This window comes from Lagopus muta, chromosome 6, assembly GCF_023343835.1.
Source record: "Lagopus muta isolate bLagMut1 chromosome 6, bLagMut1 primary, whole genome shotgun sequence".
Lineage (NCBI taxonomy): Eukaryota > Metazoa > Chordata > Aves > Galliformes > Phasianidae > Lagopus > Lagopus muta.
The window spans coordinates 26,030,386-26,058,290 of NC_064438.1; the positions used below are offsets into that span (position 1 = coordinate 26,030,386).

Genomic DNA, 27,905 nt, shown 5'->3' on the forward strand with positions numbered 1-27,905 from the left:
GTACCTCAGTACACATCCCTGCCCTGTATTGCTGCACTCCAGCACCTCAGACACTAGTGCTTCTGGAGCAACAGGCACATATAGCAGGCATCTGTTGACTATATCCCAGGCATACAGTCCAAGCAAGCCTTGCCTTGCCTTATGGCATGCTGAGATTTCCCTGCTATTAGCCATAATTTGGCCTGATTAAACACTTCCCCAGATCCCTCAGAGCAGTGTTTTCAGAGGGCTTGCATCAAGCAGCAGGGGTGACAGTCTACCCTACTGCCTGATGAGACAGGGAAGTTCTGGCTGCTTGGTGAATCCTAGTGCTCCATGGTGGGAATATCTGTGGTCCCCACTGAGATGGTCCTTGTCCATACCATCCTACATGCAGGCAGAGTTACTGCAAGTGAGGGACACCCGCGTGCTGATAGACATTGAGGCTGCTTGGAGCCATAGCTGCAGCTCTGCCAGTGACTGCAGCAGGGCAATCTCATGACAGCTGGTCCTTTGGCACTGTGGGAGCATCTCCAAAGGCTGGCAGCTCTGCTGAGGCCTGGTGTCTCGCTGCCAAACAGGCTGTACCTGCAAATCCTGTTAGGTCAACTGCCACAAGCACTGTTTCCAAATGGCAAGTCCAAATACAAGGCACAAGGTTTTTGATAGCAATCTGCCTTCAGGCTTACTAGTTTTCATCCTTGGAGCAACAGACTCAGAGGAAAGCACAGCTGCAATCCTCCTCCTTTGGATGTTACTGGTATTGTAGTGGCATATCTGTGAGCAGGGATTTACTAGAGAAATATGAGAAACAGCTATAAGTCAGGTCATATGCAGCCATTTCCTAGCTCATGTGCAAGGACTCAAATGTAAGAGTACATCAGATAGCCTGCACTCGGGGGCATGTGTCTTGCAAAAGAAATTAATAGAACAGCTCAGGGAAGTGTTAAATAGCATGGCCACTTCACTGTTGCAAGACAATTCAGTTTGTCACTAGGCCTGAAGTCCTCAATAACATGTCTATAAATATCTAAGGTGTGGGAGGCAAAGGGATGAGGCCAATCTCTTTTCAGCAGTGTGTGGCGATAGGACAAGGGGAAACCGCCACAAACCAAAGCATGGGAAGTTCTGCACAAATGTACCTAAGAACTTCTGCATGGTAAGGGTGATGGAGCACTGGAACAGGCTGCCCAAGGGAATTGTGGAGTCTCCTTCTCTGGAGATATTCAAGACCTGTGTGGACACCTACCTGTGCAACCTGGTTTAGGGAGCCTGCCTTGCAGAGGGCTTGGACTAGATGATCTCTAGAGGTCCCTTCCAGCCCCTACAATTCTGTGATTCTGTGATTTAGGCATCTCATTATTTTTCTCAGTGGAAGTCAGCGTGGTTATCATGACCAGAAGACCATTGTACATCAAGAAATGAGTGATCCACAGTGATTCACAACTAACCTGAGCACGACTAGGCCTGTGCCACATTGCACATACAGCATGGCCTCCAGGCCTTCTGACTGCAGGACTCACTTGGTCAGCTGTTCTTAACTAGAGAAGCCTGTGAGCAACTCCCATTTGGTACTGGTGAGCATGCTGCCTGCATGGCCTTTCCTGTACAGTAGAATTGTAGGACACTTTGAGTTGAAAGGGACCCACAAGGAGCATGGATTCCATCTCCTGGCTCCACACAGGACCATGCAAAGTTCAAACCACATATCTGAGAGCACTGTCCAAGCGTTTATTGAAGGCCTAGTACTGACCTTGCAGGCCTAGTGCTGACCACTGCTCTGGGGAACCTGTGCCAAGGCCCACCAGGGCACCACCCCCTGGTGAAGAACTGTTTCCTAACACCCAACCTGAGTCCCCCTGACACAGGTCCATGTCATTCCCTCAGGTTCTGTCACTGTCAGTAGAGAGCAGAGACCAGTGCTGCCCATCCATTCCCCTTGTGTGGACCTATAGGCCACCACAAAGCCTCCCCTCAGCCCTCTCTGCTCTGGGCTGAACAAACCATGGGACCTCAGCCACTCCTCACGTCTTCCCCTCTAGACTCTTGACTATCTGTGTACCCTTCCTTTGGACATACTCTAATGGCCTATATTGTGGTGCCCAAACCTGCACACAGAGGTCAAGGTGAGGCCACACCAGAACAGAGCAGAGCAAGACAATCCTTCCCCTTACGTGGCTTGCAGTGCTGGGCTTGGTGTACCCAAAGGTACAGTTCACCCTTTTGGCTACCAGGGCATGCTGCTGACTCATGTTCAACTTGCCATCAGTCAGAACACCTAGATCCCTTTCCACATGGCTGTTCTCCAGCTTCTTGCTCCCCAGTCTGTGTGTACAGCCAGGGTTGCCCCATCTGAGGTGCAGAATTCAGCACTCGCTCATTAAATTTAATGTGCCTGGTGACTGCCCAGCCCTCTAATTTGTCAAGATCCCTTTGCAAGGCCTCTCCACCCTTAGGAGAGTCAACAGCTCCTCCCAGTTTATTATCAACAGCAAATAACTTGTTAGATATTAACAGTGCAGCAAGTTTTCTTGCACACATCATTTCTCCCTGATTATAAACATGAGCTGTTTCCCTTAAGAAAATCCAGTAATAAGTTCAGTGACCAACAGAGAAGGATTTCTGCTACGTGCTATCTGCATAGCATTGTGTACATGGGTCAGAGTCCTGTCTGATGCTCAGTATCTAAATGGACCTGAAACTCTCAGTGCTCTTAACGTTAGCTCAAATAGCATTTTTAAATTGTTACCTCGCCAAGTCTTAGTCTTTCTTACTGGGATCACAACCAAACAGCACCTCCCTGCAAATACAGTGACCATCACTAGATATGAATGTGAGCAGTAAGAGTACTTCCCACTGTCACACAGGCTGCTTTACAATACTTGAAAAACACTAACAGTTTACAGACTGTAAAAAAAGTTCATTGCTTTCTGAAGTTACTTAACGTGTAGTAATATGGCTGGCAAAGCAATGCACAGATCTGCTCTTAAAGCAGATGCTTATTTTAATCAGAACACATCGTTTCTCTACTCAGGTCAAAGCCCTTCTGCTCCCAGGTCAGATGCTGAGATCAGACTGTGCATTAACACCCAGCAGCTGTAATGTGAAAACAAGAGACAGTATTTTCTAAACAAATGCATTTTTATTTTGTTAAAAAATAAGAGTTACACTTGCACCAGTGGCTTCTTAGTAGTCAGAATGCCCTTCTCAAACAGGAGCGTAGCTAGAGAAATCTTGTCCTCCAAGGCATCACATGGGAGGGTATCCACACTGACGTGGTTTGGATAGGAGGACAGGAGAAATTCAATACTGTCTGTGTACTCAGGATCTATCTCAAGGTACTTGGGGTCTTCCTTATGATACACTCTTGAGTTTTCTGTTGTGTAATATAGCATCACACCTGCTTCTTCATTGCACAATCTAACAATGCCATGATGGAGAAGACGTACTTCTGTGTCTTTTGTTATTAGTATATCAACATTGCGGGGCCTTCCATCATGCCACCGGGCTGGAAAGCCATACACGCTCAGCTGTTTCTCACTTTGTGTAAGCACTGGTGGGAGACAGTCGTGAAGAAACGACTTAGCCCTCTGATCCATGGCAGCATCAATGGGTGCATAGTCAACAAGTTTCATTATCAGGTGCTGCACCTTCTCCACAAACGCTGTTCGGCGAGCATCGATGGCATCTGAGTTGGCAACCCCCATGTACCCCAGGCAGTCCATGGGAAGCCCTTGCCGGTACTCAAGGTCCTCCTCCAGGGCCATCTGCAGGGCAGCAGGAAGAAGCTTCTCCAAGAAGTCTCCCCAGGAGTTCCTCTGATAGGAGGACACTGTAATGTGGAGCGAGTGCGCATCTGGCAGACAGTCGGCCTGGTGGATAAAGCCCCGGGGAAAGTATAGGAGGTCTCCAGCCTCCAGCACCACTTCCAGCAGGGGCTCACCAAGCTCCGCCTGCGTGAGGTTTGCACTGGAGAACTGGGGCAGTGCCTCTGAGCTCGTCCGGGGGCCGTAAATGCGCCAGTGCTTCTTGCCCTCCAGCTGCAGAATGAAGGCCTCAATGTCGTCGTAGTGAGGGGCGAAGCCCTGTGTGCCTGGTGGCGTGAGGTAGGTGTTGGCCCCAGCCATGCTCCCAAAGTGCTCCTGCAGGACAGAGAGGAAGTGCCAGACAGTGGTGGAGAAAGCCTGGGGGCTGAGGAGCCGCAGAGAGCACCCGTTCTGGTAAAAGTCCCAGACGACGGCAGGCAGCGCCCGGCCCACGGGGTTGTGCGTCTCCCGCACCCCCTCAGCATAGCTGGTCACGTCCAGGTGGGTCCCGAAGCGCACATCACCGCTGCGCAGAATGGCGTCGAAGTCAGCCGTGGAGAACAGCCCCGCGTAGTAGCCGGGGTCACCCCGCTGCACGAGCAGCGGCGCCTGCTCCCAGTGCCGCCTCGCGAACTCCTCCGGTGCCACCGGTGCCACCAGCCACCGGAACAGCTCTGCCGCCCTCCGCCGGCTGTCCTCCAGCCGCCCCAGCCGCCGCAGCAGCCCCAACACGCCTCCGCCGCCCGGGCTCTTTGCGGGGTCTCCGGGCGGCTTTGCTTCGGGGTTCCCGACCGGAGTCTTGGCCCGCGAACCGCCCGAGATTGTCAAAGGGCCTCCGAGCGACTTGGTTTCGAGGTTTCCGGCCGGAGCGTTGGTCGCAGCGTTGGCCGGAGAGCCGCTCGGTTTCGTCTTAAGGTCTCCCTGCTTGGCTTCGGGGCTCCCGGCCCGCTCCACGCGGTTAGGGACGGCGGCGCTCTGCGGCGGCGCAGCCCGCTCCGGGCCGCCTCCTCCCGCCGCGCCACGCCTCAGCCGCGCTTTATTCCGCTTACCGCCCGCAGGCAGCGGCGTCCCGCGGCGGCGCCGCTCCAGTCGCCCAGGCCCCGCCGCCCGGCGGTACACCGAAAGCGCCGAGAGCCGTCCCACCCGCTGCCGCTCCTCCGCGCCGCACGCCGCCATGGCCGCCACGCAGCCCCGCCCCTCCCGGCGCGGCTGCTTCCGGCGGAGGTTGGGGGATGAGTGCCGGGCCTCGCGGGAGCGCGGGCAGCGCAGGTTGGCCTCGGTTCCCCCGAACAAAGGGCTGCCTTGTCACGCCGTGTACCCTTTTGCCACGTTCGCTCCCCGCATAACCGGCACGTTTGTCAGTCTGCGCTCTCTCCGTTCCTCCGCTGTGCTCGGAGCTCGGAACAGAATGGCGGTGCCGGCCCTCTGCTCTCAGTGGCTGCCGAAGCGGGAAAGGAGAGGCGCCGTGCCCGCCGGGCGCTGCTCGGGAGCGCGTGGAAAATGGCGCCGCGTTTATACGTGGGTGCGTTTCTGATCACGAGCAGACTTCAGGAGCAGAGACTCGCCGTACGGTGCTTCCGTGAGAGGAATCTCTGGCGGACTCAGAATTGTGGCAATGGATTTTGCATGGGAGATGTATCTCCGGTGACTCCGTTAGCCTCGGGTGTTTAAGGAGCAATTACCCACGCGTGCTGCTGGTTCATAGAGGTGGCGTTACCCTCACGTAGACCTGAATATCGGCGTCTGCTGAACGTAAATAAGCAGCTAATGCTCCCGGGGCACGTGCAAGTCGCTTGCGTGCGCCACGCAGCGTAAATAACAGGCCTGGGCTGGAAGGAGAATTCGGACCCGACACTCCTGACCTCCCTTCGGCATCGCCAGGGTCTCCGCCGGCAGCCTGCAGCGGCCTGGGCTCACGGAGCTCTGTTACAGCTGTGCGGCGGTTCCCGGGGCTCCGTGCCGTGCCGGCAGGTGGCAGGGCAGCTCGGCGCTCCGCAATGCCGCTCCGCCCTCCGCCGCGTGGGGAATGCCCTCGGCGGGGTTACTGCCGCGGGTGGGGTTCCAAATGGGAGGGAAGGGAAAGCGGGTTGCGCGTCCGTGTGCTGTGAGGGAAGGGAGGGGTGAGCGCTATGTTTCAAGCCGCTCTTTGTTTTCCAAGGTTAAGCCCCGCTTACCAGAATAATCTTATCAGCTGAAACCGTATCGGCGGAGCTGGGCCTTGCATAAAACCAAGATGCAGCAGCTTTGAAATACACTAGAAGTTTGGCTATTGTATGCTTAAATTGTATATAAGCATGGCTAAGTAGGCTTTGGGGGCAAAAAGACCTTTGAAAGCTCCGGGCTTGTGAGGTGTTGTTTGTGTTACTGTTTAATTTACTCAAGTGTAAACGTTTCTCAGAAGCTGAGTGCTTGTGCGGAGCCTGACCCGAGCTGCTCTGAGCAGTGGCGCTGAGTCCAGCAGTGCTGTCCTGGGTGTTTATCAGCCCGCTGGGTTCAAAGTCTCACTCCGGGGCTCAGATCTTGGCACAGATGTCTCCTTCTGATGCTGACAGATAGATGACTGCCATTGGAGTTCTTGATGTGTAACGAAGTCCCAAAGTGGAGGATGTGGTAGCAAATAAGGGTAGTGAGATCTGTGTAACACATTTCTTCTGACAGTTGAGCCTTTCTAATAGTAGAGGCTTTCAAGAAAGAAGCGTGTTGCTATTTTTTCTGTGCCACATAAGAAAGGATTTTGACCTAAGGCACAAAGAGGGAGCTTTAATATCGCTTAAAGAATACTCAGATGGTTGTCTAGGAATAGCCAAAAGGTCTCCATGCTGTTTCCATTCATTGTCCAATATTTCAAGGGAATTTGTCATAAAGAAAGTACTGTGTCACATAAAGCTCTTTAAATAAACATAGGGAAAGTAGCACAGATCTTTGCATGATTAGGTGGTCCCCAGCTGCTGCTCATATAGACATAGTAGCAACTGGAGGCTCAATTAAGTGTCTTAATTAGACTTTAGCACAAAGTCACTGAGATGTTATCAGTATATAGACTGCATTGCCAAGAGCCACACACATTTTATTTAAGAGGACATAAAAATGTGTGCAATACAACTCATTAAGGAGTCACAAATGAATTCAGAAGAAGTAAGGAAATGGCACCTCAAAGAGATGCAGGGCTTATTTGATGTATTACCCTTTTACCACTTATGATTCAAAGAACTGAAATCTTAAATTTGAAGAGCAGATCATATAAGGCCTGATCCTGCAGAGCTACGATCCATCTTTGCTGGTAAGTGGAAAAGGTAAAATTCTTTGCACGATGAGGCTTATTCCACAATTTTCCCTTCTCTTTTCACCGCAATGCACACTGCCCAGCACATTCACTTTGTCCCTGGCAAACTGCTAATGTAAATCGGTCACTTTTAGAAAGTTAAACTAGGTTTAATCCTTTTTCTCATGATCATTTTGCTGGCAGCCTTCCTCTTGCACTGTCGGTTTTGTTCTTGTGCCAAAAGCAATACCCAGTAAGGAAAAAGAACATTTCAAGCCTTCACTAACAGGTTTCCTCAACTAGAGCCCTGACAGTCTTTCTCATACAGCCCAATGACATCCAGTATGTCATCACTGGAAGGACACTGGGCAGGATTGTGAAGCCTGCTCCTCTTTGTGAAAGCTATAAAGTTCACTGCCAGATAACAAGACTAAAAGCTAATTCAGGAACTGTTTCTCAAGAGCTATCCTCTGGGCCGCTCATCAGAGTGAATGCATTCACTCACTGAAGCATCTCTTGGCAGAGATTTTGGCCTATCTCCAGCTGTTTCTCTTTTCTCAGTGATTTTCTTATTTGGTGACTGGTTGCGGTCTTTAATCCTGGTTCTCTGGCACACAGAGCCCCACTGAGAAAATAAGCCTTCCCTGCCATGCAGTAGTCCAATTAAAACAAGTTTATAAAAATAATACTTACAAGATCCAGGCTGCCCTATGAAATTATCTTTTTGGAGGGAACTGGAAGCACAGATATATCCTCTCATCCTACGTGACACTAAAATACGCTCTTTGTAACTTGAAGCTGAAATTACATAAAATATTTGAGTAGGACCTTCTACTGAGCTGTCACCTCATTCCTACTGGGATCACAGGGCTTACTTTGTAAGCATTTTGAAAGCATTTTCATGAGGGTTTTTTGTGCTCTTAATATATGTCATCCAGCATGTGGTAGCGCTGAGCAGATACCATCTGCAGTGACTCCGTGGGCAGTGACTAAACACAAAGCTGCAGACTCTGAGACTCCAATCTTCTCGCTTTTCAGCAGGAGGAGAAAAGTAAACGGCCATGAAAATCCATGTCATAAAATGGAAGCAAAGAGAATCTGAATGAAGTATTTGCCCTGTAAGATTACTCACACACAGATGATTGAGATAAAAGGGATAGTCAGACTGTTCTGCATGCGTTGTGTGTCTGGTGGTAGAGAATATGCTTTGCACTGTACAGAGCTGGCTCTTGGCGAGCTGTTTGGGTGAGGCTTCTCTGTGGAAGAAAGAATATAAAGAATTCTTACTATTCAGATCCTTGCCTTATTATGATAACTGCAAAGCATTTTACATTACCAGTATATATGCCCACTGTTTCAAAAGGAACATGTAGCAGTTCTGATGTATAGTAGTGCCATTCAGCAGTTGGTTCTCTGGTACATTTCTCATTCTCAGAAATCATGCAAAAATCTTCATCTCATCTTTCATGGTAAGTGGGCAAAAAAAAAAGCTGTACTGATTTTTTTCTGAGGCATTCTGAAGTCACTCCCTCATCTCTGACGCAGCACCACCAAGATGGCAATGTCCATACAAACAGGATGTTTTGGTTTAGCAACCATATTGTTCAGGCCTGCTTACTGAACAACAGGAGAAAGCCTGCGTGTAACACTTTGGTTTTTACTTCCCATAGTAGATTTGTATTGCTACTAGAGGCAGTCTTTTTGAAATAGTTTTGAACATTTTCAGTGCTCAGTCACACAAAAAAAACTCTCACATTTTACCTCTGATGTCAAAAAGGTGGAATTCCTCTGGGTGAGTGCAGTTATAGCAACATAAAAATGCTTATGTTGTAGTATTTATACTGGTATGGCTTGTTCCTAGAAGGGGTAGTATTACAGTGCGATTAGAGAAGGGAGATTTAATCGCCAACATTGTTTTAGGTAGCCAATAGGAAGGGATGATGTTAAGCCTCTGGGTATCTGCGCTGAGGACATGGAATTTGTATTATCATGAGCGCGTGTGTAATATACTCTCAGCTCCTTAGGGGATAGCAAACTATCCTGCTGTCCCAGTGAGACCAGAAAGGATCTTGTCTAAAACGGTACCGCTATCAGGAGCCCGTGGGCACAACATACACAGCCAGCTCCACAGAATGCTCTTCTCTTAAAAGGTGGGAAAGAAGCAGTAGGGCTGGATATCTGTGATGTGCTATCATGTCTCTTCCATTTCTTTGTTACTAAAAAAAACTAAAGCACCCTGAAGTCCTGCTTCCAATATAAGACCTTGGAGAACTAATTTTCATCGCAGCTCTGTGCATGAAGACTGACTGTACAGAGAGAGACCCACAGGTCAGTGTAGCAATTGTGCCTTTTGCTGTGTTGGATGCTCAGCTGGTTCTGTTAAGGTGACCTCTAGGGTCATCTTCCTTTCCTTTCCCACCAAAACAACCCCTTTCCCTTTAGTCACTGATGACTATATGGGGAGCTGGGGAGACACAAATAGCTGAGCAGACAAGTAGTATAGCAACAAATCAAATTAAATCTCTAATAAGTATTTGTGAAAGCTACATCTAGCTGAAGCACATACAGGAACTTTAGTTACAATAGGATGTCCTATCCTTTTCTTTACTTGTCCTCAGATCACAGAATCACAGAATCACAGAATTGTAGGGGTTGGAAGGGACCTCCAGAGATCATCGAGTCCAACCCCCCTGCCAAAGCAGGTTCCCTACACCAGGTCGCACAGGTAGGCATCCAGGCAGGTCTTGAACATCTCCAGAGAAGGAGACTCCACCACCTCCCTGGGCAGCCTGTTCCAGTGCTCCGTCACCCTCACTGTAAAGAAGTTATTGAGCATGTTTGTGCGGAACTTCCTATGCTCCAGTTTCCAGCCATTTCCCCTTGTCCTGTCTCCACTCACCACTGAAAACAGTCTGGCCTCGCCATTCTGCCCCCCACACCTTAGATATTTATAGACCTGGATCAGGTCCCCTCTCAGTCTCCTTTTCTCAAGGCTGAACAGACCCAGTTCACTCAGCCTTTCCTCATAGGGGAGATGCTCCAGGCCCTTCACCATCTTCGTGGCCCTCCGCTGGACTCTTTCCAAGAGATCCCTGTCTTTTTTGTACTGGGGAGCCCAGAACTGGACGCAGTACTCCAGATGAGGTCTTACCAGGGCAGAGTAGAGGGGGAGGATCACCTCCTTTGACCTGCTGGCCACGCTCTTTTTAATGCACCCCAGTAAGCCATTGGCCTTTTTGGCCACAAGGGCACACTGCTGGCTCATGGCCAACCTGTCATCCACCAGGACACCCAGGTCCCTTTCCGCAGAGCTCCCCTCCAGCAGGTCATTCTCATTTAAGAGCAGAGTGTCTTTATAATACAAAGATGCTTAGAAATTGCTTAGAAATTGAAGTGTAATGTACCATGCTTTATCAAAAACATTGTCGCAGGCCCAGAGGTAATGAATATTATGAAGAATTAAACCAAAGTCATGGGGAATGCAACCAGGTCAGAAATGATTCCAAGTTTTGTAACTACACAGGATCTTTGGGCTGGTAGAAATGTCTGCCTAGCCATTTTGGGACACTGGCTGAAACGTCGCTGCATTGTGCTGCTGTCTGAGAGCAGCGCTCTGAAAATATCAGAGGCAGCTGTGAGAAGGAGAGCAGGTATTTGCTTTGGTTTTGCATTCTGAGCAGAGTGATGTGAGATGTAAGAATATTTCTTAGTTTAATTCTCAAACGTGGTGACTTGAGGGGACAGACCATCAGTCTGAAACTGAGTTTGGGTCATCCTCCTGCTTCTGTCCCAGAACCTCCAACGTAAATGATTTTTGCACACCGTGTTTTGAAATGAGCACTGCTTCCAGTTCCCTTATGTTCTGTTCCGGTGTGTGCCAGATCACATTATAGCCTATGTTCTTTGTCGCTCTTTCTTCGCTTGATTCAGGAACAAAGAGGAGCATGGGGTACTGGTGCATGCAGGGAGGAGATAGTGGAGATAATGAGATAATGATCCAGAGAAACCTTAGGTAATCTTTGCATTTCAATATCCTGAGGTGTTGTGTTTGTCGGTTTATTTATTTATTTATTTGCTTATTTATTTTCCAGCTGAATGCTCCAGGACCTATTTCAGCTTGCATTTTGGATCAAGTAGCCATTCGAATGCCCGGTGAGAGGAGGCAGGGGCTGGGAACAGTCGGCCCAGGTAAAGTGCTTCAGCCTGGCCGGATAAGAGCTGTCAGCCTTGGGGTGTCTGCCATGCGTGGCACAACCTCCCTGCTTTGAAAGCAGTGGCACGCCTGTGCTTTTTTGCACTGGGGAGGGAGGCCTTAAGAGTGGACCGCTCACATTTTCCCTATAACCCAGACTCCAGCTGATGGAAGACATCTGTGGAGAAAACGGTGCATTTTATCATGGCCAGTGTGGAAGGAAGTGGTTCTTAGGGGCGGCTGACTGGGCAACCGAGGGGTAACCTGGGGTGGCACCGGGCCCCGTGGCAGCACTGCTCTTCCACTCGGCCCCACCAGCTGCCTCCGCCATGCTGCCGCCGGCCCGGGGCTCCCCCTGCGTGGGCCTTTTACAGCCCTCACACGGGGAAGGCACCCGACCTGCAGAAAAGCCAGGACAGCGATAGCGAGGGATGCTTCTGGCAACACGACGCTCCTTGGCCTCCCTCAGCACGGCTGCCGCAGCTGACATCTGCCCGCAGGGGTGACTGCTTTTGTAGGGAGGGAAGGAAGCCGACGGCACAGTGAAACCCGAGAGCCGTTCTTTGCAAGGCAGGGCCGCGCTTGTGGGGCGGCCGCACTGCCCTGAGGGTCTCCAGGCCTGGGCTCGGGGGCAGCAGGCAGATTTGCGCCCGGGCCGCTGCATCGAAGCCCCCGCCACGGCCCAGACGACGCCCGCCCGACCCCCACGTACCCCCAGCTGCCCTCAGCCCCAACGCGGCCTAACGCCGAGCGCGGAGGCGGGCCCTCAGCCGTAGCTGGCACCTCCGGCAGCCTATCGCGGCTCTCCCTTTCACCGCCTCACCCAATCGGGAACGGCAGAATGGAGTGGGGGCGCCAAAGCCCCTGAGTGAATAAAACACTCGGGGGCCCGTGGGCGGAGAGGGGCGGGGCCGGAGCTTTGACGGGAAGCGGCGCGCGGCCATCCCAGGGCAGAGCGACGGGAAGGGCGGCCAATGGGCGGCCGGGATGGGCGTGGCGGGCGGCGGGGACGGGAGCCGCCGTGGGGAGGGGGGAGCGGCGGCGCCGCTCAGTGGCGACGGGCGGCCGAGGAGGCGCCGGAGGGAGGTGGCTGCGGCCGGCAGGTGAGCGCCTCTGGGCCGCGGGGCGGGGTGAGGCCGGGCCGGAGCCGCGGCGGGCGAGGGGCCGCGGGGGGGATCGCGGGCACGGGGCGGCGGAGCCTGAGGGGATCGGCGGGGGGGCACGCGGGCGGCGGCGCCCCGGGGAAGTATGTGAGGGGCCGGGGGAGGCGGCGACGCCCTGCGGCGCCCGCCCTGGGGCGGGGGGCCGCTGGCCGGGCACGGGGTGGGGCGCCGAGCGCGGCGCAGGTGGAGCCGGCGGGGGCGGCCGCGAGGGCCCGGCGGCGGGTGGAGAGACCCCGGAGCCCCCGGCCCCGTGGAGCGGCCCGCGACGTTTCCTGCTCCTCCGCCGGCTGCCCGAGCCCTCATCCGGGCCCGGCGCCCGGCCGAGGGTCCCCCGCTGCCGCCCGGCCCGCGCCGCTTTGCAGCGGCCCCGGTGCGGACCGGCAGCCCTCAGCCCTTCGACCCCGGCCCGGTGGGGTGCCCTCGCCGTGGGGGAATCCTGTGGGGCCGAGGCGCCCGCCGCTCGGTTCGATGCTCGGCCGGAGCTGTTGGAGCGGCCCTCGAGGTGAGGATCGTGTCTTCCCACCTGGGAGCGCGGCTCTCTGCTTCGCCTTCCTGCGTGGAGCAGCTGCACAATGGGAGCTGTTATCGGGCAGGAGGCGGCGGGGATGGGCGAACGACAGCGTGCGGCTGGGGCCGGAGGGAGCAGCGGGCAGCCGCTGCCCGGCATCGTTTTCAGGAGCTGAGGGAGGGTTAAGCACGGCTCCTGTTGAGAATGTGCTTAACTCATTTTATTCCACCGATGGAAACGAGTCGTCCTGGTGAGCGACGTGGTGCATCCCTGAGAGGAGAGCCCCTGCTTCGCAGCAGCCCTGCTCTGAATCTCCCTCGGCCCGGTGGGCTTATGTAACCTGCTCATTAGTGCTCCGTGAAATGATTAGGGAGCTCTTGCTCTGATTCCTATTCAGTGTGTGTGTTACTGCGTTATCGAGGGTATTGTCAGTGCTTCGCGATCCAGCCGTCTGGACTGGGAGATGCTTCTAACCACCACAGCGTCTGGCTGTAATGTCGGTGGATTTGGTTTTGTGGTTTTCATTTTTGGCTTTCTTGCCTCTCCAGCTGAGGTCCAGCATGGGGGGCTGAGACGGAAGGCACAGTCATTCCGTTTGGCTGGAGTACTACCCTTGCTATGGCTTGTAGAAATAGTGTAAATATTGAAATGGATTTCTGACTCATCACTTCTATTTGACTTATTGATCTATGGTTACTGCTAACACGCTCTCTACGATTATGCAGAAGTTAATAGTTACCATAGAGCAGCAGAATTGTTTTTCTGCTCATTAGTGTGTTTTCCATTTCTTCATCTCTTGGCAATTCTCTGTGGAACTGTTGCTTTTTTTTTTTTTTCTTCTTTCTCCCTAGCAAAAATCTCATGGAAGGAATACAAAAAATAATGTGAGCAAAGTCCAAGAGAACAAATGTGAGATGCGTTCATCCTCGCCCATAATTCTTATGTTGTTTTGATAGCCTGGGTTATGCGACGGTAAACTGTTTCATCTGTAGCTGAGTAAGGTGTTGGTTTTAAGGCTCAGTGAAAACTCTGATTTGTACAGCTCCAAACATAACACATCAAAGAACTTTTCTTTCTTTCTAAAGCCTAAAGAAGAAATGCAATTGAAATAAAATATTTAAATCCTTACTAGCTGAGAACTTATTTTTCAGCCTGGAAATGATTTCCCTGCACTTATTACTGCTCTCAAGTTTGTGGAAGATGAAGACGCTTGTAAACTAGGAATAGTAGACAAATTTATCTCTTATTTTGGTGTCATAAAGCCCTCTGGCATTGCACTAGTAGTTGACAGCATTATGCGTTTAGGAAGAAGAAAAACAAACCAACAAGCCGCACTGGGCTCTCAGAGCTCATTGGACCCCCAGCATTACGTTTTGTAGCATGGTTTAGCTTCTTGGTCTTGGAATGATCTTTAAGTACTTTTCTTTCTCCGGTAATGGGAGTGGTGAGTGAAGAGCTTGCTGAAATAACAGTAAAAATGCATGGAAAAGTACTTACCTCCCCAGTGATAGGGGCTAGAAGGAAAACATGCAGCTTTAACAGTGTTCTTAACACTTGCTTCAGCACTCCATAGGGCTCTTGAATTCTGCTTGTAGCTGGCTGTATTCTGCTACTAATACTGGTGAAGCTGCATAATATTTAAACAAAAACAAACAAAACCGAAGCACCAAGTTGTCCTAATGTTATAGAAAAATAAGTCTTCTACCTCTGGAAAAGATGTTCTGCAGAACCTTGATGGTGAGGGATTTTTGTGGCAGTCTGGGCTCGTGCAATTGCACTCATCTGACCCTCTGACCTGGTATTTTTTTCTTTTTTAGAGTAGATTAGATGTTATTATAGCATTTTATTAAGCAAGCTTGGTTTACACTTATGTGAAACTGGGGCTTTAATGTTGATTTTGAGGTTCCTTCAGCAGTGAATACATTGAAATTATAGATACTTGTTCAATCCAAGGATCTTGATTTTGCTGAGTGACATCAGAGCCTGTTGCCTTTCTCTTTCTGTAGAAGACTGAGCATGAACCTGCTCATGCTAAATGTTCTAATGTGTCCTCCAGGGCACTGCCACCAGAGCAGATGTCTCTAGTGGTACTTTCACCAAAAAGAATTATTTATTTGTCACTCCCTCTTTGCTAATCCAGCTGAAAATGGTGGTACAGAAAAATATTTGACTTCATTTGGATCAGCTGCCTGAACAGGCTGTCTGCGTGGCTGTGTGAATGTTACTGCCTGTATGGGGGAGGAGGTTGTGACCTCTTCTCTGAAGCAACTCTCCTAGGTTTGCCTGAGCTCGCCTAGAAACTTGGCAGTTTAAACTGGGGCTGCGGTTGTTCATCCTCCTTCCTGTCCGTGCGTCTTTCCATGCTGGCACGGGAGTCTTTGTGTCTGGGAGTTCAAGTCCGGGAGTGAAGTCAAGCTGGTGTAATGAATTGCTTCTTGCTCTGTTAGGTTTTGGCTGGATCGTGTTTCTGACCATTGGCTCGGTGAGGGTGGTGGTGGGAGGTGGGGCCGGGGTTGATTTAAATTTGCTTGAGGTTTTTTTGGATCTTTGCCCTTCTATCAAATCACCTGGGTTAGCAAAGACCTATGGCAAATTATTTTACGTTGACTTGGCTGATGGAAACTCATACTGGAAAAAGTTCTTCCATTTTTCCCAGTGATGCATTGGTGTGGGCAGCAGTGGCAGCGAGGGGAAGGGCAGCAGCCTCAGAGTGACACAGCTGTGTCTGGGAGAGGATGTGCTCATCTCAGCTGCATCATTTTGATGTTCCTTACAGTGTGTAGTCAAGGCAGATGTTGCATCAGGAATGAGGACTTTCCTAACAAGATCAGGAGGATTATTCTACCAAGCAGGAGGCAGCACTCTTCCTTTTTTCATTGACTAAGACTTGTACTGATAAACTCACGAGCATTAATAGGCTGCTATCAATCTGGAAGTACAAATGGCATCACATCATGTTAACTGCTGTTGCGCATCCATCCAGAATCCTTTTAACTGTGTTGAAGGAGGCAGATCTGCGAGAGCTGCAGTTGCTCCCCTCAGCACTTGTCTTTGAGCCATTTGCACAGTTGTGATGTTTCATAGTTAGCAAACCTGAAGTTTCTATTAGTGATTTATGCATATACGTCTTCTATTTGTGCAGTGTTGAGACTGAAAGGCTGTCAGGACAAATGATCTGTGTATGAGGCGTTGGCTGACAGAGGATTGGGGATACCAGACTGTGAAGAAAAAGTGGAGCCACACAGCAGAGTTTGAGGGTTCCTTGTTTTTGGCTTCCTTGGGTGCCAAAGCTGTAGGATTCTTGGGCTGTGATGTTGAAGCCAGACCTAAAATTCTTAGCCTTCTAAGTAAAATACTATTTGGCTTGGTGATACTTTGACGTTCCCAAGGCTTGCAGTTGGCTGATGGGCACTGTGTGCATAGCTGCTGAGCTCAGAGTTACTGGCTTTGCCTTGCGAGCGAGCGCTTCATGGCTGTTAAACTCTTGGGTCTCGGGTTAGCTAATAGCTCTGTGTTGGTTTTAGGTTTTGGTGAGGGTAGTCTGCTTTCAAAGACTTCATCAAAGAATTCATCAGCTGTCGAAGTGGGAATCTGGGGGAACATGGGAGTTGGTTCCTTGGAACAGAAGGATGGCACGAATAGAAGCTGGGTTGACAATTCCAGTCAGTCAGTTCTAAACGTCTAGTAACTAATGATGAAGGGGTTGGGGTTGTGCTTTGCGTTTGCATGATATGAGAGGAAAGAAAGTATGTACTTTCCTTCTAATGTGCTTAATGGAAATCTTCCAATCTTGTTCTTGGATGTTTTTCTCTGGAGCTCGTTCAGTTTGTTTTGTAGAAACTTCACTGCTTCCTTTGCTTTTTGCTCTAATATTTGTCTCTTGCTCAAGCTGTCAACCTGAGTTCTGTAGATAATGGTCATGGGGTGCTCCTGCTCATCAGACACCGGGTGATGCCCACTCGATTGGTGCCGATCACTGTAACTGCTGCTGAGCCATCTCAGCAGGGAGAGAGATTAATGTGCAGCCATTTCCCCTGGTGTGGATATGTGGAGAGCTTCACTAATATGCTTTTAAGGATGTACTTTTTTTTTTTTTCTGGTTGTTTTGTTGTCAAAGGCTGCTTAATGTGATCTTGTGTTGGGCTGGGGGGATGAAGGGTCAGTTTGTTTGTTCCAAACGCCTTTCAACATGGATTTTCCTATGTAAAGAGAGCCTGTAAAAAAGCTGCTAGGTCTGTGCAGCCGGGCAGCCCAGTGGAAAGTCGGCCTCGTGCAGGCAGGTGAAGGGCTGCCACTTAATCAGCCTCTATCTTTTTGTCCAGGTATTAATCCATATCCTTTGGTAAAGTACTTGTCGTTGTAACAACCTTTTCATATTTGGTTACGTGTTCTACATTTAAGCTGTGTTTTGGATTTAATGTATGCAGTCAGCGCATAGAAGGCAGTCTGTAAAATTCTCTGGATGCCCTTTGGACAAAGGCCTCGCGTTACTGCAAAATCTGGACTGCTTATCGTTGTGTTTACATGTCTGTAATAGGGTTGTGCAAGATCAGTTTTCTCTTCAGGCTTTGATTTGTTTGAGTAAATTCTGAGATGGCCTGAGGGCTCCTCTACCAGTCTGGGAGGAGCGGGATTGTCCCTGTGTTTGGCCATTGCTGTGCCATCCCCAGGAGCAGTGGCATGTTTAGGACTTGTAGGATTTCCCTCGGCCCTTTTCCAACCGGAATGCTTCATGACTTTGATTTTCATAAGAAGTTCTCAAAGTCCAAGAGCCTTCTGAATGATGTCGCCCTGATGTTTCTTTTCCTCCACACTGCAATATAAAAGTCTGTGGCTGCACAAAGACATAAAAGAAAGGCTTGTGAGATTGTTTTAGTGCAAACTTGAACTGCCAAAATAGGTATTTATTTGTTGTGGTGCAGTGGGACGTGGCTCTTTAAAGATGTGTGTGCATAACATTGCCTGATGGATTTCCTCCTCCTTTCAAGTACAGAGTTTGTGCCTCAGAAATGGTAATTCTTGCTTGAACACGAGATGTCCATTAGCTGTTGGCATGTGTGTGATACAATTTCATGTTGGTTACCTCACATTTCTGACATAACTCATCAATTTTATTTTGGGATGAGATCAGCTTTTCTCTGTTTCATCCTTGCTTTGGTCTTTGTTTGCTTTGCATACAGGAGGTTGTTCCCAATGTGGTTTGAGTACCCAGACAGCCTGTGGTATTTTGCTCGGGTGCAAACTGGAAATATAATGACTTGCCTACACTATCTGTTGACTTTTAGCTGAGGACCCAATTCCGCACATCTTATAGAGTAAACATTACTTGTCATTCAGGTGAAAAACAATTTGGCTCCAGCACATTGCAGTTTAGCGGTTGTGAAATTGGTGTTTTAATGCTGTCGATTTACTTCTTCCCTCCTTGTGTTTGAGGCAGTGCTGAGCATACAGGTACGCTGAATGCCGTGAGGTCCTGGGAAGTGTTACTCTTGTCACACTACTGCTAAGGATGATAAATAAGTTGATCAAAACAATGTGTTTGGTTTTTTTTTTTTTTTTGATGAATTTCAGGGCAAAATATCTGAGTCAGTCTTAATTTCCTTATTCCTCAATTTCCTGTCTTAATTTCCTAATAATGAACTGCAGTTCTTTGCTAGGAACCAGTGTGTTCACTTAGTAGGAAAAAGATTTTCCACAAAACAGCTTGCCTTCTCCTATTGAATGTCGTGTCTGATCTGTAGGAATTTGGCTGATTGGACAGTTTATCTCTCTTTCATCTCTTATGTTTCACAACAAAAATCCCCAAAGTTTAGCTGCAGTTAGGAAACTTAGGAATTGTGCTATATGGTGGAATTGTCCAAGATGCTGGACCGTGGCTGATCTCTGGTCTCTCTTGCTGATAGCTAAGCTGCTTGCCCACTTTGCTGGATTTCCACTTTGGAGCATAACTCAAACCAGTCCTGGGATCCTGTCTTGAAACAGTTCCTGTCCAGAATGTGTCTCTATTGCTTTGGCCTGGTTTGCTTTCCACATCATTTTTGTTTGTTTTGGTGGTTAGTTCTCACTCTGCTTTTCAGGTAAGGCCCCGAGTGATTAGTAAGGGCCCACATTAAGGTTGCTCCTTTATGCATGCTAATTTGTAGGAACTCAGCTTAATAAAAAATGGTTTCTTTTTTGTTTCTTTCCAGGTTTGTTTTCAACAGGATCAGTTCCCTGTTTCCACTTCTGCAAGCTCTAGTACTGGAGCTGTGGGTGGGGGAGACGGCACGGAGGGGCTGTGCTGTTGCTAAAAGGAAGTGACACGGATCCGGTGCATACTGCCCATGGGGCTGTGAGCTGGCTCCTTCTGGAAGTGGTCCTGTCTGCCTCACCCTCACCTGGGTCCATCACCCATCAGAGGTGAAGATTGTGCACTCAGCAGCTCTTCCCTTGGCGTTTCTTCCAAATGCATAAGTGATGCCTGCATAGGAGAGAGGCCACTGATAACTTGGTACAGGTAATGAAAGTTGTGTGCCTCTACAGTAGAGAGGAGTCTGTAGTTCTGCTCTCATGGGCAACCAACTACTGGTTGTCTTGCCCTAGGACATAGTTTTCATTGATGAGAACACATCTCAAAATTGCTATAGTGTTCATGACTACACCATTATCATACCTGTTACGAGTAAATAGCAAGATGTTATCTGAACTAGCAGGGTTCTGTTCATAGCTTTACTCTTGGTTCCCACTGCAGTGTATAACGATCCATCGACTCGCATAATACCTTGAGAAGTAGGGATTTCTGCAAGTAAGGGTTGCACAGCTCTCTACCCGCAAGTGAATAGTAGTGATTGCATGAATGTCTCTTTTTTTTCTTTTAACTGCATTAGATCACATGGGAAATGGAACCGGTTGGAGTAGACAGGATATAGGCAAATGATAAGATAATTGGTGATTGTGGTGATACAGTTATACCTCGCTAATGATAATGTTACTGTAACGGGGAAAGAAAAATCTGGTCTTGAGATCTTCCTACCTTTAGATCTCCAGCAATGAATAAAAAGCACATTTCTTAAAGGAGCTAGGCAATAGGGTGGCTAGTTTTTTTTTGTTTCCCTCACATATACATGATTGCCTCTGGCTCCAGTTCTATCTGGAAATGTACAAACATGCTTATTCCAATCTCCTTAGTGTGGCTTTTACATAAATGATTGCTTGTTACTCAGTTTACTGCTTTGGTGTTTGGTTTGGGTAAATTCTACATAAGCTTCCTTTCTCCTCTCAAAGATGGTCCTGCAGCTTTCCTAATGCACATCGTTCACTGTAAGACCTATCGTATGGATAAAAACTGATTAGTTGCAACTGTGTGCCTTTTAGCTTTGTGAAATAACTAATGATTTGTTTACTCATCTATCTGAGAGAGCATTACATCCGGTCTAGTTCTGTGCAAAGAGATACTAGATCAATCTGCTGTGAATTGCTGTCCCAGTTTCTTCAGTGGGAAGGGACTGGCATCTGCCAGCTTTACGTCATATCACCCCCACGTCCTGAGGACTGCTGTTTTGTGTTAGGTGTAAAATAGCTGCAGCTGCTGTGCTTGGAAATTCTGATCAGCATTACTTCCATCTTCCAGGGCTTGTTTTCAGATACACTTGGTTACATTTTGGAATATCATGAAACTATAGATTTTCTGTTTATTTGTTTTTTTGCACTGGATGTTCCTTGGTTTACCATGTGGTGCAGTGTTTGCAAGGCAGGTATGTCTGGCAGGACCTGCAACAATACTGTCCTAAAGCTACAGGCATAATTCTTGGGACATACTGTTTACAGAAAGTGGGGAATGGTGCCAGTATGAAGTATGCTGGGAATTGCTTCTCCAGGCAGCTGTTTTCATGGAACTGTGACTAGCTCTTCCACTCAGCACTTAATGGCTTTCTAAAGCATAAGCAAAGCAGTTTGTTGAATCCTGGTCTTAGATCTCCACTCCTTATAGGCACATCAGAATGACTGAAAACAATTGCTTGTTTAGGAAGGTAGCAAGGATGGTGGTTGTTTTGGTTGTTTTTGGTTTTTTTTTTTTTTTTTTTTGGCATGTTTGTTTTTTTCCCACAGAGTACCACGTTAGGGGTTTTCTTCCTTTGCAAACATGTAATAGTCACTATCAGGTGCTGCTAAGGAGTATTGTTCAGCAGGGTCTAGTTTGTTGTGCATGCTTCTGTTTTTTAATTCTTTTCTTTAAGGATGTAATGTTCTCCTAGTAATTCTGGTATGGAGTGTACTGGCATTAATCTCATTCACGCTTAGGTGCTGAAGGCAAAGGCCTTATTTTGTTAAATTAGGTATTTTGTAGTTCTGTGGTTGAGCATCTAATCATCTGCTGCTTTAAGTTTGGAAATAGGATACAGATGTTCCTGGATTTTAATCCCGATTTTTTTTTTTCTTTTCCTATACAGTTTGTAAATTCTCACTCCTTTCTAAAGATAGGAGCTCATATCTTCTTACCACCATAACGAGACCCAGTAACATCTGCAAAAGGCTTAACCAAGAGAAGCGTCACTAATGTATGTTGCTTTCTTACAGTTACTATTCTATGATGGAGTTGGGATCATTTAAGGTCAGATACTTGGAAAATGTGTTCAGTTGCTGATGAGGCTGTATCATGGTTCTTTACACTCAGTCTTGTCCAGAGCAAAGTTAAGGAAGCTCTTCACATACGTGTAAATTTTCTTATGACTCATCTTTCTTGGAACCGAAGTATTCTTTATTATTTATCTGAAAGGTGTCACAACATTTCCTTTTAATGTACTTGCAATTCTCCTTAATTCTGTAGTCAGTTTTTGTGGCCTTTAAGCAGGTAGCAGAACTTTTCTTCAGCTGTGACTAGTAGAATATCTTGCTATCTAGAATTCAAGTTAAGCAGCAGGAGAGGCAGAACAGCAGCAGACTGAATAATTTCGTTTGATCAGTTAAATAAATCCAGCGTGTAGCTCTGATTTAAAATTGAGTTTTTGTGAAGAATGTTCGAGAAGAATGTGAATGTTGTGAAAAAACTTGGAGAAAATCATACGTGCTTCCAACATTAACTGTTACGTTCCTGGCATGCCAGACTGAGTTGAGAGTCATGCTTTGTTTTTTTTTGTTTTGATACATAATGGAAAGTTATGCATGCAAGAATGTAATTGAAAATCATATTTACTGCTCAGCAAACAGAATAGAGGCAATTCCCCAAACCTTACTTCCTATGGTTAAGGTGCCAGGCTAATCTGCAAGATATTTATAATACTCAGGATTTAGGATTGCAAACCTCATTTGAAGTTTATCACCTTTCTGTGGTTCACAGGTTGTTCTTTCCAAAATACCATTGAAGGAGGTGGCGTGGGAGCCTCTGCACAAGGCAGTAGTATGACATTCACAGGAACAGCCCAGGATGCGAGCTCTAAGCTCAAAATTGAATTTCCCCAGCAAATGCAGTTGGCGAACAAAAACATCTTATCCTGGCAGCCATGCTACTGATGATGTCCAAGGGGGGCCCTGGTTAGCTCGTATTATTTGCAGCCTATTTGTCACCGCTGAAGGAGGAGAATTTCTGTGCTGATTATGTGCTTCTGCAGCATCTCTGTGTTTGACTCCTTTGTAAACCATAACCATTCATTCAAACATCAGGAAACTAAACCAGGAAAAGAGCAAATCTTTGTGATTTGCTGGTGTGGTGAGCTGAATCAAGAGGGTTGTTTGCAGCTGGTGGTTAAAGCTGGCTCTTGTTCCTATGTAGAGTGAGCATGCTGCTGGTTTTGAGCATGGTAGGAGAGTGAGAAGGTCATTTGTGTTCTGGGAGGGAAGGTGTGCAAAGCAGCAAAGAAGGAATTGCCTGTGGAAAGTCTGTATTTCAGTTTTTCATGAGGAGGAAGTGTTTTATGTCATCATTTTGAGGATGTTCCTCATTGCAGAAAATAGTACGGGATTTGCTGGACTTCAGAGGTAGAAAAGGGCAAGTGTGGCCTTCGAGCTGTTTAGCAGGGCACTCTGGGGTGGTCCTGGGGGTGCCTTGAGGCCCGGGTAGGGGCTTTTCTGAGGTCTTTTTTATGTATGGTTATAACTGTTCCTTGGCAGATGGGTTTTTGGTTTTGAATGTGGTTTCCTTAGTCATAGGGATGTCAGGAGGGTGGTGGTGGGCAGCTACCAGCCTTGAGGAGATTGGCCAAGTGCCACAGCTGTTCAGCCATGGCTAAAGCCAGCAAGTTTGGGGCTTGCATGGAAACAACCAGCTTAGAGAACCTGTGTTACACAAAGCCTCTAGCAGTGGCAAACCTAGGCCATGAGAGGAAGTTATTGCTTGCAGGTCCTTAATGTCTGTTTTTATCTCCGCTCATTGCTGCATGTCGTTCCCTGTGCTTCTAAAGAGGTGGAAGAACCTCTTGTCTGTGTGCCTGGGAAACCTCATTTATTTCAGGAACTGGTTCTTAAAATGCCGAGCTCAATGAGCATTGATTTTTGACATGTTGTAATGGAAACAAGTTCTTTATATGTATGAGTGTTTGAATTCTTTTTTTTTTTTTTTTTTTTTAATCAGCTCTGTTTTCAGAAAGATTGAATCAGATCTGATAGGTTTTGTATTTCTGTGCTTCAAATCCTGAGCTACTGTGCATGCAGGTGCAGCCACTTCCCAGCAACTACTCAGTTCGATCTGTAAAATCCTGTGTTTTACTTCTTAAAGGTGGGAAGCTGCTCAGGTTGCCTGTCTGTCGTATTCAAGAAACTCGGTGTTTCTGTGCTCCAAAGGCATCAAGTCAGTACCTTTTTATGATGAGCCCTACTTACCTTTCTGGCAAAAGGCTGTAGCAGTGCCAGGTGCTGTGCTGGGACTGGTAGTGTTGTCAGGCCTGAGTCCCCAGGGCAGCTCTGAATTCCTGACAAAATGAACTTGAAGGAGACCTAAAGTACAACTGAGCTCAATTCAGTTTAAAAATACATTGCATAGACCGGTCATTTAAAGGTAAACACCTTTTGTATTTGTGGAAGAGCTGAAGAATTTTAGTCACGAAAGCAATGTAGTGTGATTATAGACTCAGAAACACTAATTTGGGAAGGAGGAAGTGTTTAATTTCAGTCTGCTCCCGCCAACTTTCTGTAATACTCCATGCTGCCAAATGCCAAGTTGAATCATTGCTTCTAAAAGTTATTTCCAAGTAAACCTGCATTGTACCTGTGACTTAGCAGAAGAACCTGAATATTAAGTGTGCTTTGACTTTTCCTGGTGGAGATGGCTACTGTGTTTACTCAGCTGTACTTCAGGGCTCGATCCTTAACATTTGCATGGAATTTTCCTGCTGTAAGTTGGCACTCATTATTATTTTTTTTTTTTGTTAAAGAGTGGTGATTGAGCATTGCTGAGTGCAGGTCTGACTTTCCAAACAGGCAGCAAACAGCAGAGCTGAAAATATGTGGTTTCGCAGTTTGTTAAGCTTAATGAGGATGGCTGATGCAGAAAAATATTAATTGGATAATATGCGTTTTTATTATGAGTCTGGTTTTGCCCAAACCTCACAGCATAACTGTTGTAGGTTCAATTTCCTTGTGTGCACCATCAGGAGGCAACTATATATGCCATTACAAAGTCCATGTGCTCTTGCTATTTAAACGTTTATTCTTGCTCTGTGCTTTAAAAGCTTCTAAATTTGTTAGTGCTCATAACTTACTGATAGGACATTATTTGAGCTTGAGTTGCAGTAGCAATGATTGATTTTTGAGAAGGGAGCTGTTACTTTTCTTCCTGCCTTTTTGGTCTGGTGCATGGCACCAAGGGAGCAGTTGATTTGCAGTGGCGCAGCTGTGAGTTGACTTTTCTTTGCCTAGTGAAGTTGTCAGTTTTTCTGTATGTTAATACCATAAAGGAGACCCACTACATTCTACGTGTTGGATAAATACTGCCTTGTGCCAGAAGTAATGAGGGTTATTTTTGTACAATGATGTCTTCAAAAGTGGATGTTCTGGTGTTACTACAAAAGCTTTACCTGTTTTTCTAATAGCTTATGAGTCTGTATATTATCAGAGGCTGTATCAGTCCCAAGCAAAGCAGAGTCCCTTACCCTGCCCTCATTTTGCTGGTAACAAAGATCAAAGCTCTTTGTGAATTTGGCAAGTAGCTCTTGCATTGTTTTGTGAACTGATTTTTTTTTAATTTTATTTTTAATGTGCCTTGATGCACTCATCTTTGCAAAATAGATTGGGCATGGGCACTGGGGCACTCCTGATAGGTGGTGGGGTGAACTGCCTTGCAGTGAGGTGTGAGACTGCTGTTCAGATAGTCTTACAGATAGACCTTGGGATAGCTGCAGAGATGTGTGAGCCTGAGGAGGGCGATAAATAATGGATGTCTTTGAGTGCTCTGTGATACCAAAGAGGTGTTATGGTAATGAAAGCGATTGGTAATCCAGGTTATTTGCTGTGACATCCTCCCCCCTGCAATGATTACTTGTGTAACTCCTCTAGTTTTCTTAAATTGTAGTGAGAATGAATTGCCTTCTGTGAGCTGCCTTCGGTCAGCTAGTTTTCCCATTTGTTTAGCTCTGATAGCAGTTACTTCAGATTCTAACTTTACAGTTTGTTTTGATGCTCCTTCTTTCAGAACAAGCTGTTCTCTAGGAATGTGGACAGGTTTGTTTCAAAGTGAAGTTTCTAATAGAAATTAAACTAGGGAAAAGACTGAGAGTCTTCAAAGTGAGAATGTATATTAGCAGAAACACTGAAGGCTTTTGGAAGGCCGTTTTTGATTGATTCTGAAATAGGTTGGATGAAGTCTGCCTTCTTGAAGTTGACTTTGAATGATGGTTTTTTTTCTACTCGTTTCATAAAACTTGAGCATGAATAAAATTCATTTTCTCCTTGTCAAACCCAATTTTCCATTACTCTTCAAACTGGAAGGCTTAGGAGTTAGGAACTTCTGAAAAACTTGAAAGGGAAGTTCTTATCCTGGAAAGCCAGGCTTTAATACTGTGTAGATGAAACAACGTTTCATCCTTGTTTCCTCATTGGAAAAGCTTGCTGAAAACAAATAAACCTTAAGAGAAAACTTCTACCTGGAAATGGCTTCCTATTCTCATCCCACTGGTGCGTTTGGAAGAGCTTTGTAGGTAGAGACTCAGGTGCTGGTTTCAGGGCGGTTGGTAACCCATAGGTTGTGAGTGCCTCAGATTAGATTGTGCAGGTAAAGATCTTCCTGCAAAAGCACTGGAGGACTGCATTGTCTCAGTGCACAGTTGCTTTATGTTGAAGTGGTTTATTTTATTAGCACAGAAGTGATGTCTGCCTGAAGAAGTACCAGCGGTAGGAATGAAGGCATGTGTCACTTGAAACACACTGCTGTTCGGGAATGTTCTACCTTGTGGCTCTTAGAGCTCAAGCTTACTTAAACAATGATCTTGGAGCAGGCAAATGTAAGGCAGCCTTTTTCTTCCTCCCACGATCTTTAAGTTTGATCTTTATTTGGGTGTTGAAAAGCACATTCTTTCTTCAAGTTGAAAGGTGTGTCTATAAGACACTTCAAGGAGGAAAAAAAATACAAGAAATTAAGTAATTAGATGTTACAATTTGGCAGTGAGGGCTATCTGTTTAAATAGAAGTAACTTGCATAGCCTGTGTGGTTTTTTTCTTTATGGGTGCTGGAGTCATAAGGTCTACCTTGATGCTTTTGAAGTTAGTTCCAGATACAGAAGCAAGGGAAGGATCTCACAGTTAGGGTAAGTCACAAGTCTAACTTCATTCTGCAGTTAGTTCTGTCACACTGACTGAAGCTTCTTAGACTTGAAGTGTTGTAGCAGCGTTCGCAGTTAATCTAACAATTAGAAGTTGTTTTAAAACACATAGACTCTAACACCCAGAAATCCCCTGTCACTGCAGCTTTGCTGAGAGAAGATGAACCAGACAGTGTGATTGTTGGATGCTGGGAGAGCTGGTTAATAACAATGACTGAAAAAGGGTAGTGCTTTCCAACTCACAGAACTTAAATTGTGAAGCCCTGTCTGTAGCAACGTTTCTTCCGAAGGCAATTTCTGTGCGGTTGCTAGGAGAACCTTGGGTCAGCTGGTAGTGGCAGGGATGGAAAATTGGCCATTTCCAGTTTCTCTCCTGAGCCTCAGCTCTTCTGGGACTGTGGCAGCGTTAACCACAAGTGCCAATCTAAAACGCTTAAAAGGTATGTGATGATTATTTTTCAATTCTGACTGAGAGAATGAATGCAAGCTGGTCCTCTCAAGAGAATGTATTTGTTGGCAGCCTTGAGAGCTAGCCTACTAGTAAATGACATCAAGAGCTTTCAGGAAAAGGGCTTTCTTTACTCTTTTTTGAGTAAAAAAGGATTTTAGAGATCAGAATTTGTCTTAATAGTACTAACAAACAAACATGAAGTCTGTTTCTCTAGGCGTGCTTTGTAGTCAACATCTCTGTTATTCCTTGTATGGGTTTTAGTGACCAAACAGAACTGGAAATAAAAAATACTAGCAATAGTGGAAAGAATAGGTATGTCTGGTAATTGGGTAATATGTGAATACTGAAACAGTTTGGTATTTGCTGTCTTTGTATCTAGCACTTTTGGAATAAGCAATTCTTTACAAGGTGGGTTTACCAGTAAAATTTGAATCCAGAAGTCCTGTTGACTTGCAGAGGAGGGTCTCCTTGCTTTTAGAGTAACTGGTTGTGGAGGCAATGTTCTTCACAAATTCACAATTTGTAAAGTAGCTCAGGTGTATTTCACCAGTAAAGTGAAAAACTGACTGTATTTATTCATTTGCTCTTCTATTGCACATCTGAACATGAAGGTAATTTGGGTATCAAGAACAGAAAAGGCTTAATTTCTCTCAGGTTTCCTTTTCTTTGTTACACATTGTAAAGAACATCTAGTTTATTCAAATGAAGAACTGAGACAAGGTCTAGTGATTACTACTAACACAAGTACCAAAGTCCAGTCGTGTATAGGTGTTCACTTAAAGCTGTATTAAAGCAATCTCTGCTGTTTTTCCATCTT

The 27,905-nt window shown here is 46.9% G+C and overlaps 2 protein-coding genes across 11 annotated transcripts in view; one reads left to right on the forward strand and one right to left on the reverse strand.

The window, feature by feature from the left end:
- Window positions 1–2,000: 2,000 nt before the first annotated feature.
- On the reverse strand, window positions 2,001–11,011 carry RIOX1 (ribosomal oxygenase 1). The gene has a single exon (XM_048948526.1). The coding sequence runs from the start codon at window positions 4,959–4,961 to the stop codon at window positions 3,144–3,146; it is 1,818 nt and encodes a 605-aa protein (XP_048804483.1). The 5' UTR covers window positions 4,962–11,011; the 3' UTR covers window positions 2,001–3,143.
- A 1,224-nt stretch (window positions 11,012–12,235) lies between these two features.
- The window catches only part of NUMB (NUMB endocytic adaptor protein), a 92,036-nt gene continuing 76,366 nt past the window's right edge, over window positions 12,236–27,905 (forward strand). For 2 of the 10 annotated variants that reach the window (XM_048950161.1, XM_048950173.1), the window contains exons 1-2: window positions 12,639–12,904; window positions 19,099–19,406. The gene's annotated coding sequence lies outside the window, so the exon portion shown is untranslated. Of the gene's footprint in view, window positions 12,343–12,638; window positions 12,905–19,098; window positions 19,407–27,905 lie in introns of those variants that run through there. The other 8 variants (XM_048950170.1, XM_048950176.1, XM_048950171.1 and 5 more) reach the window with 6 other exon arrangements.

Excerpts from the sequence above, each read along its gene's own strand:
- RIOX1 (XM_048948526.1), bottom strand. The coding sequence starts at position 4,961 with ATGGCGGCGTGCGGCGCGGAGGAGCGGCAGCGGGTGGGACGGCTCTCG.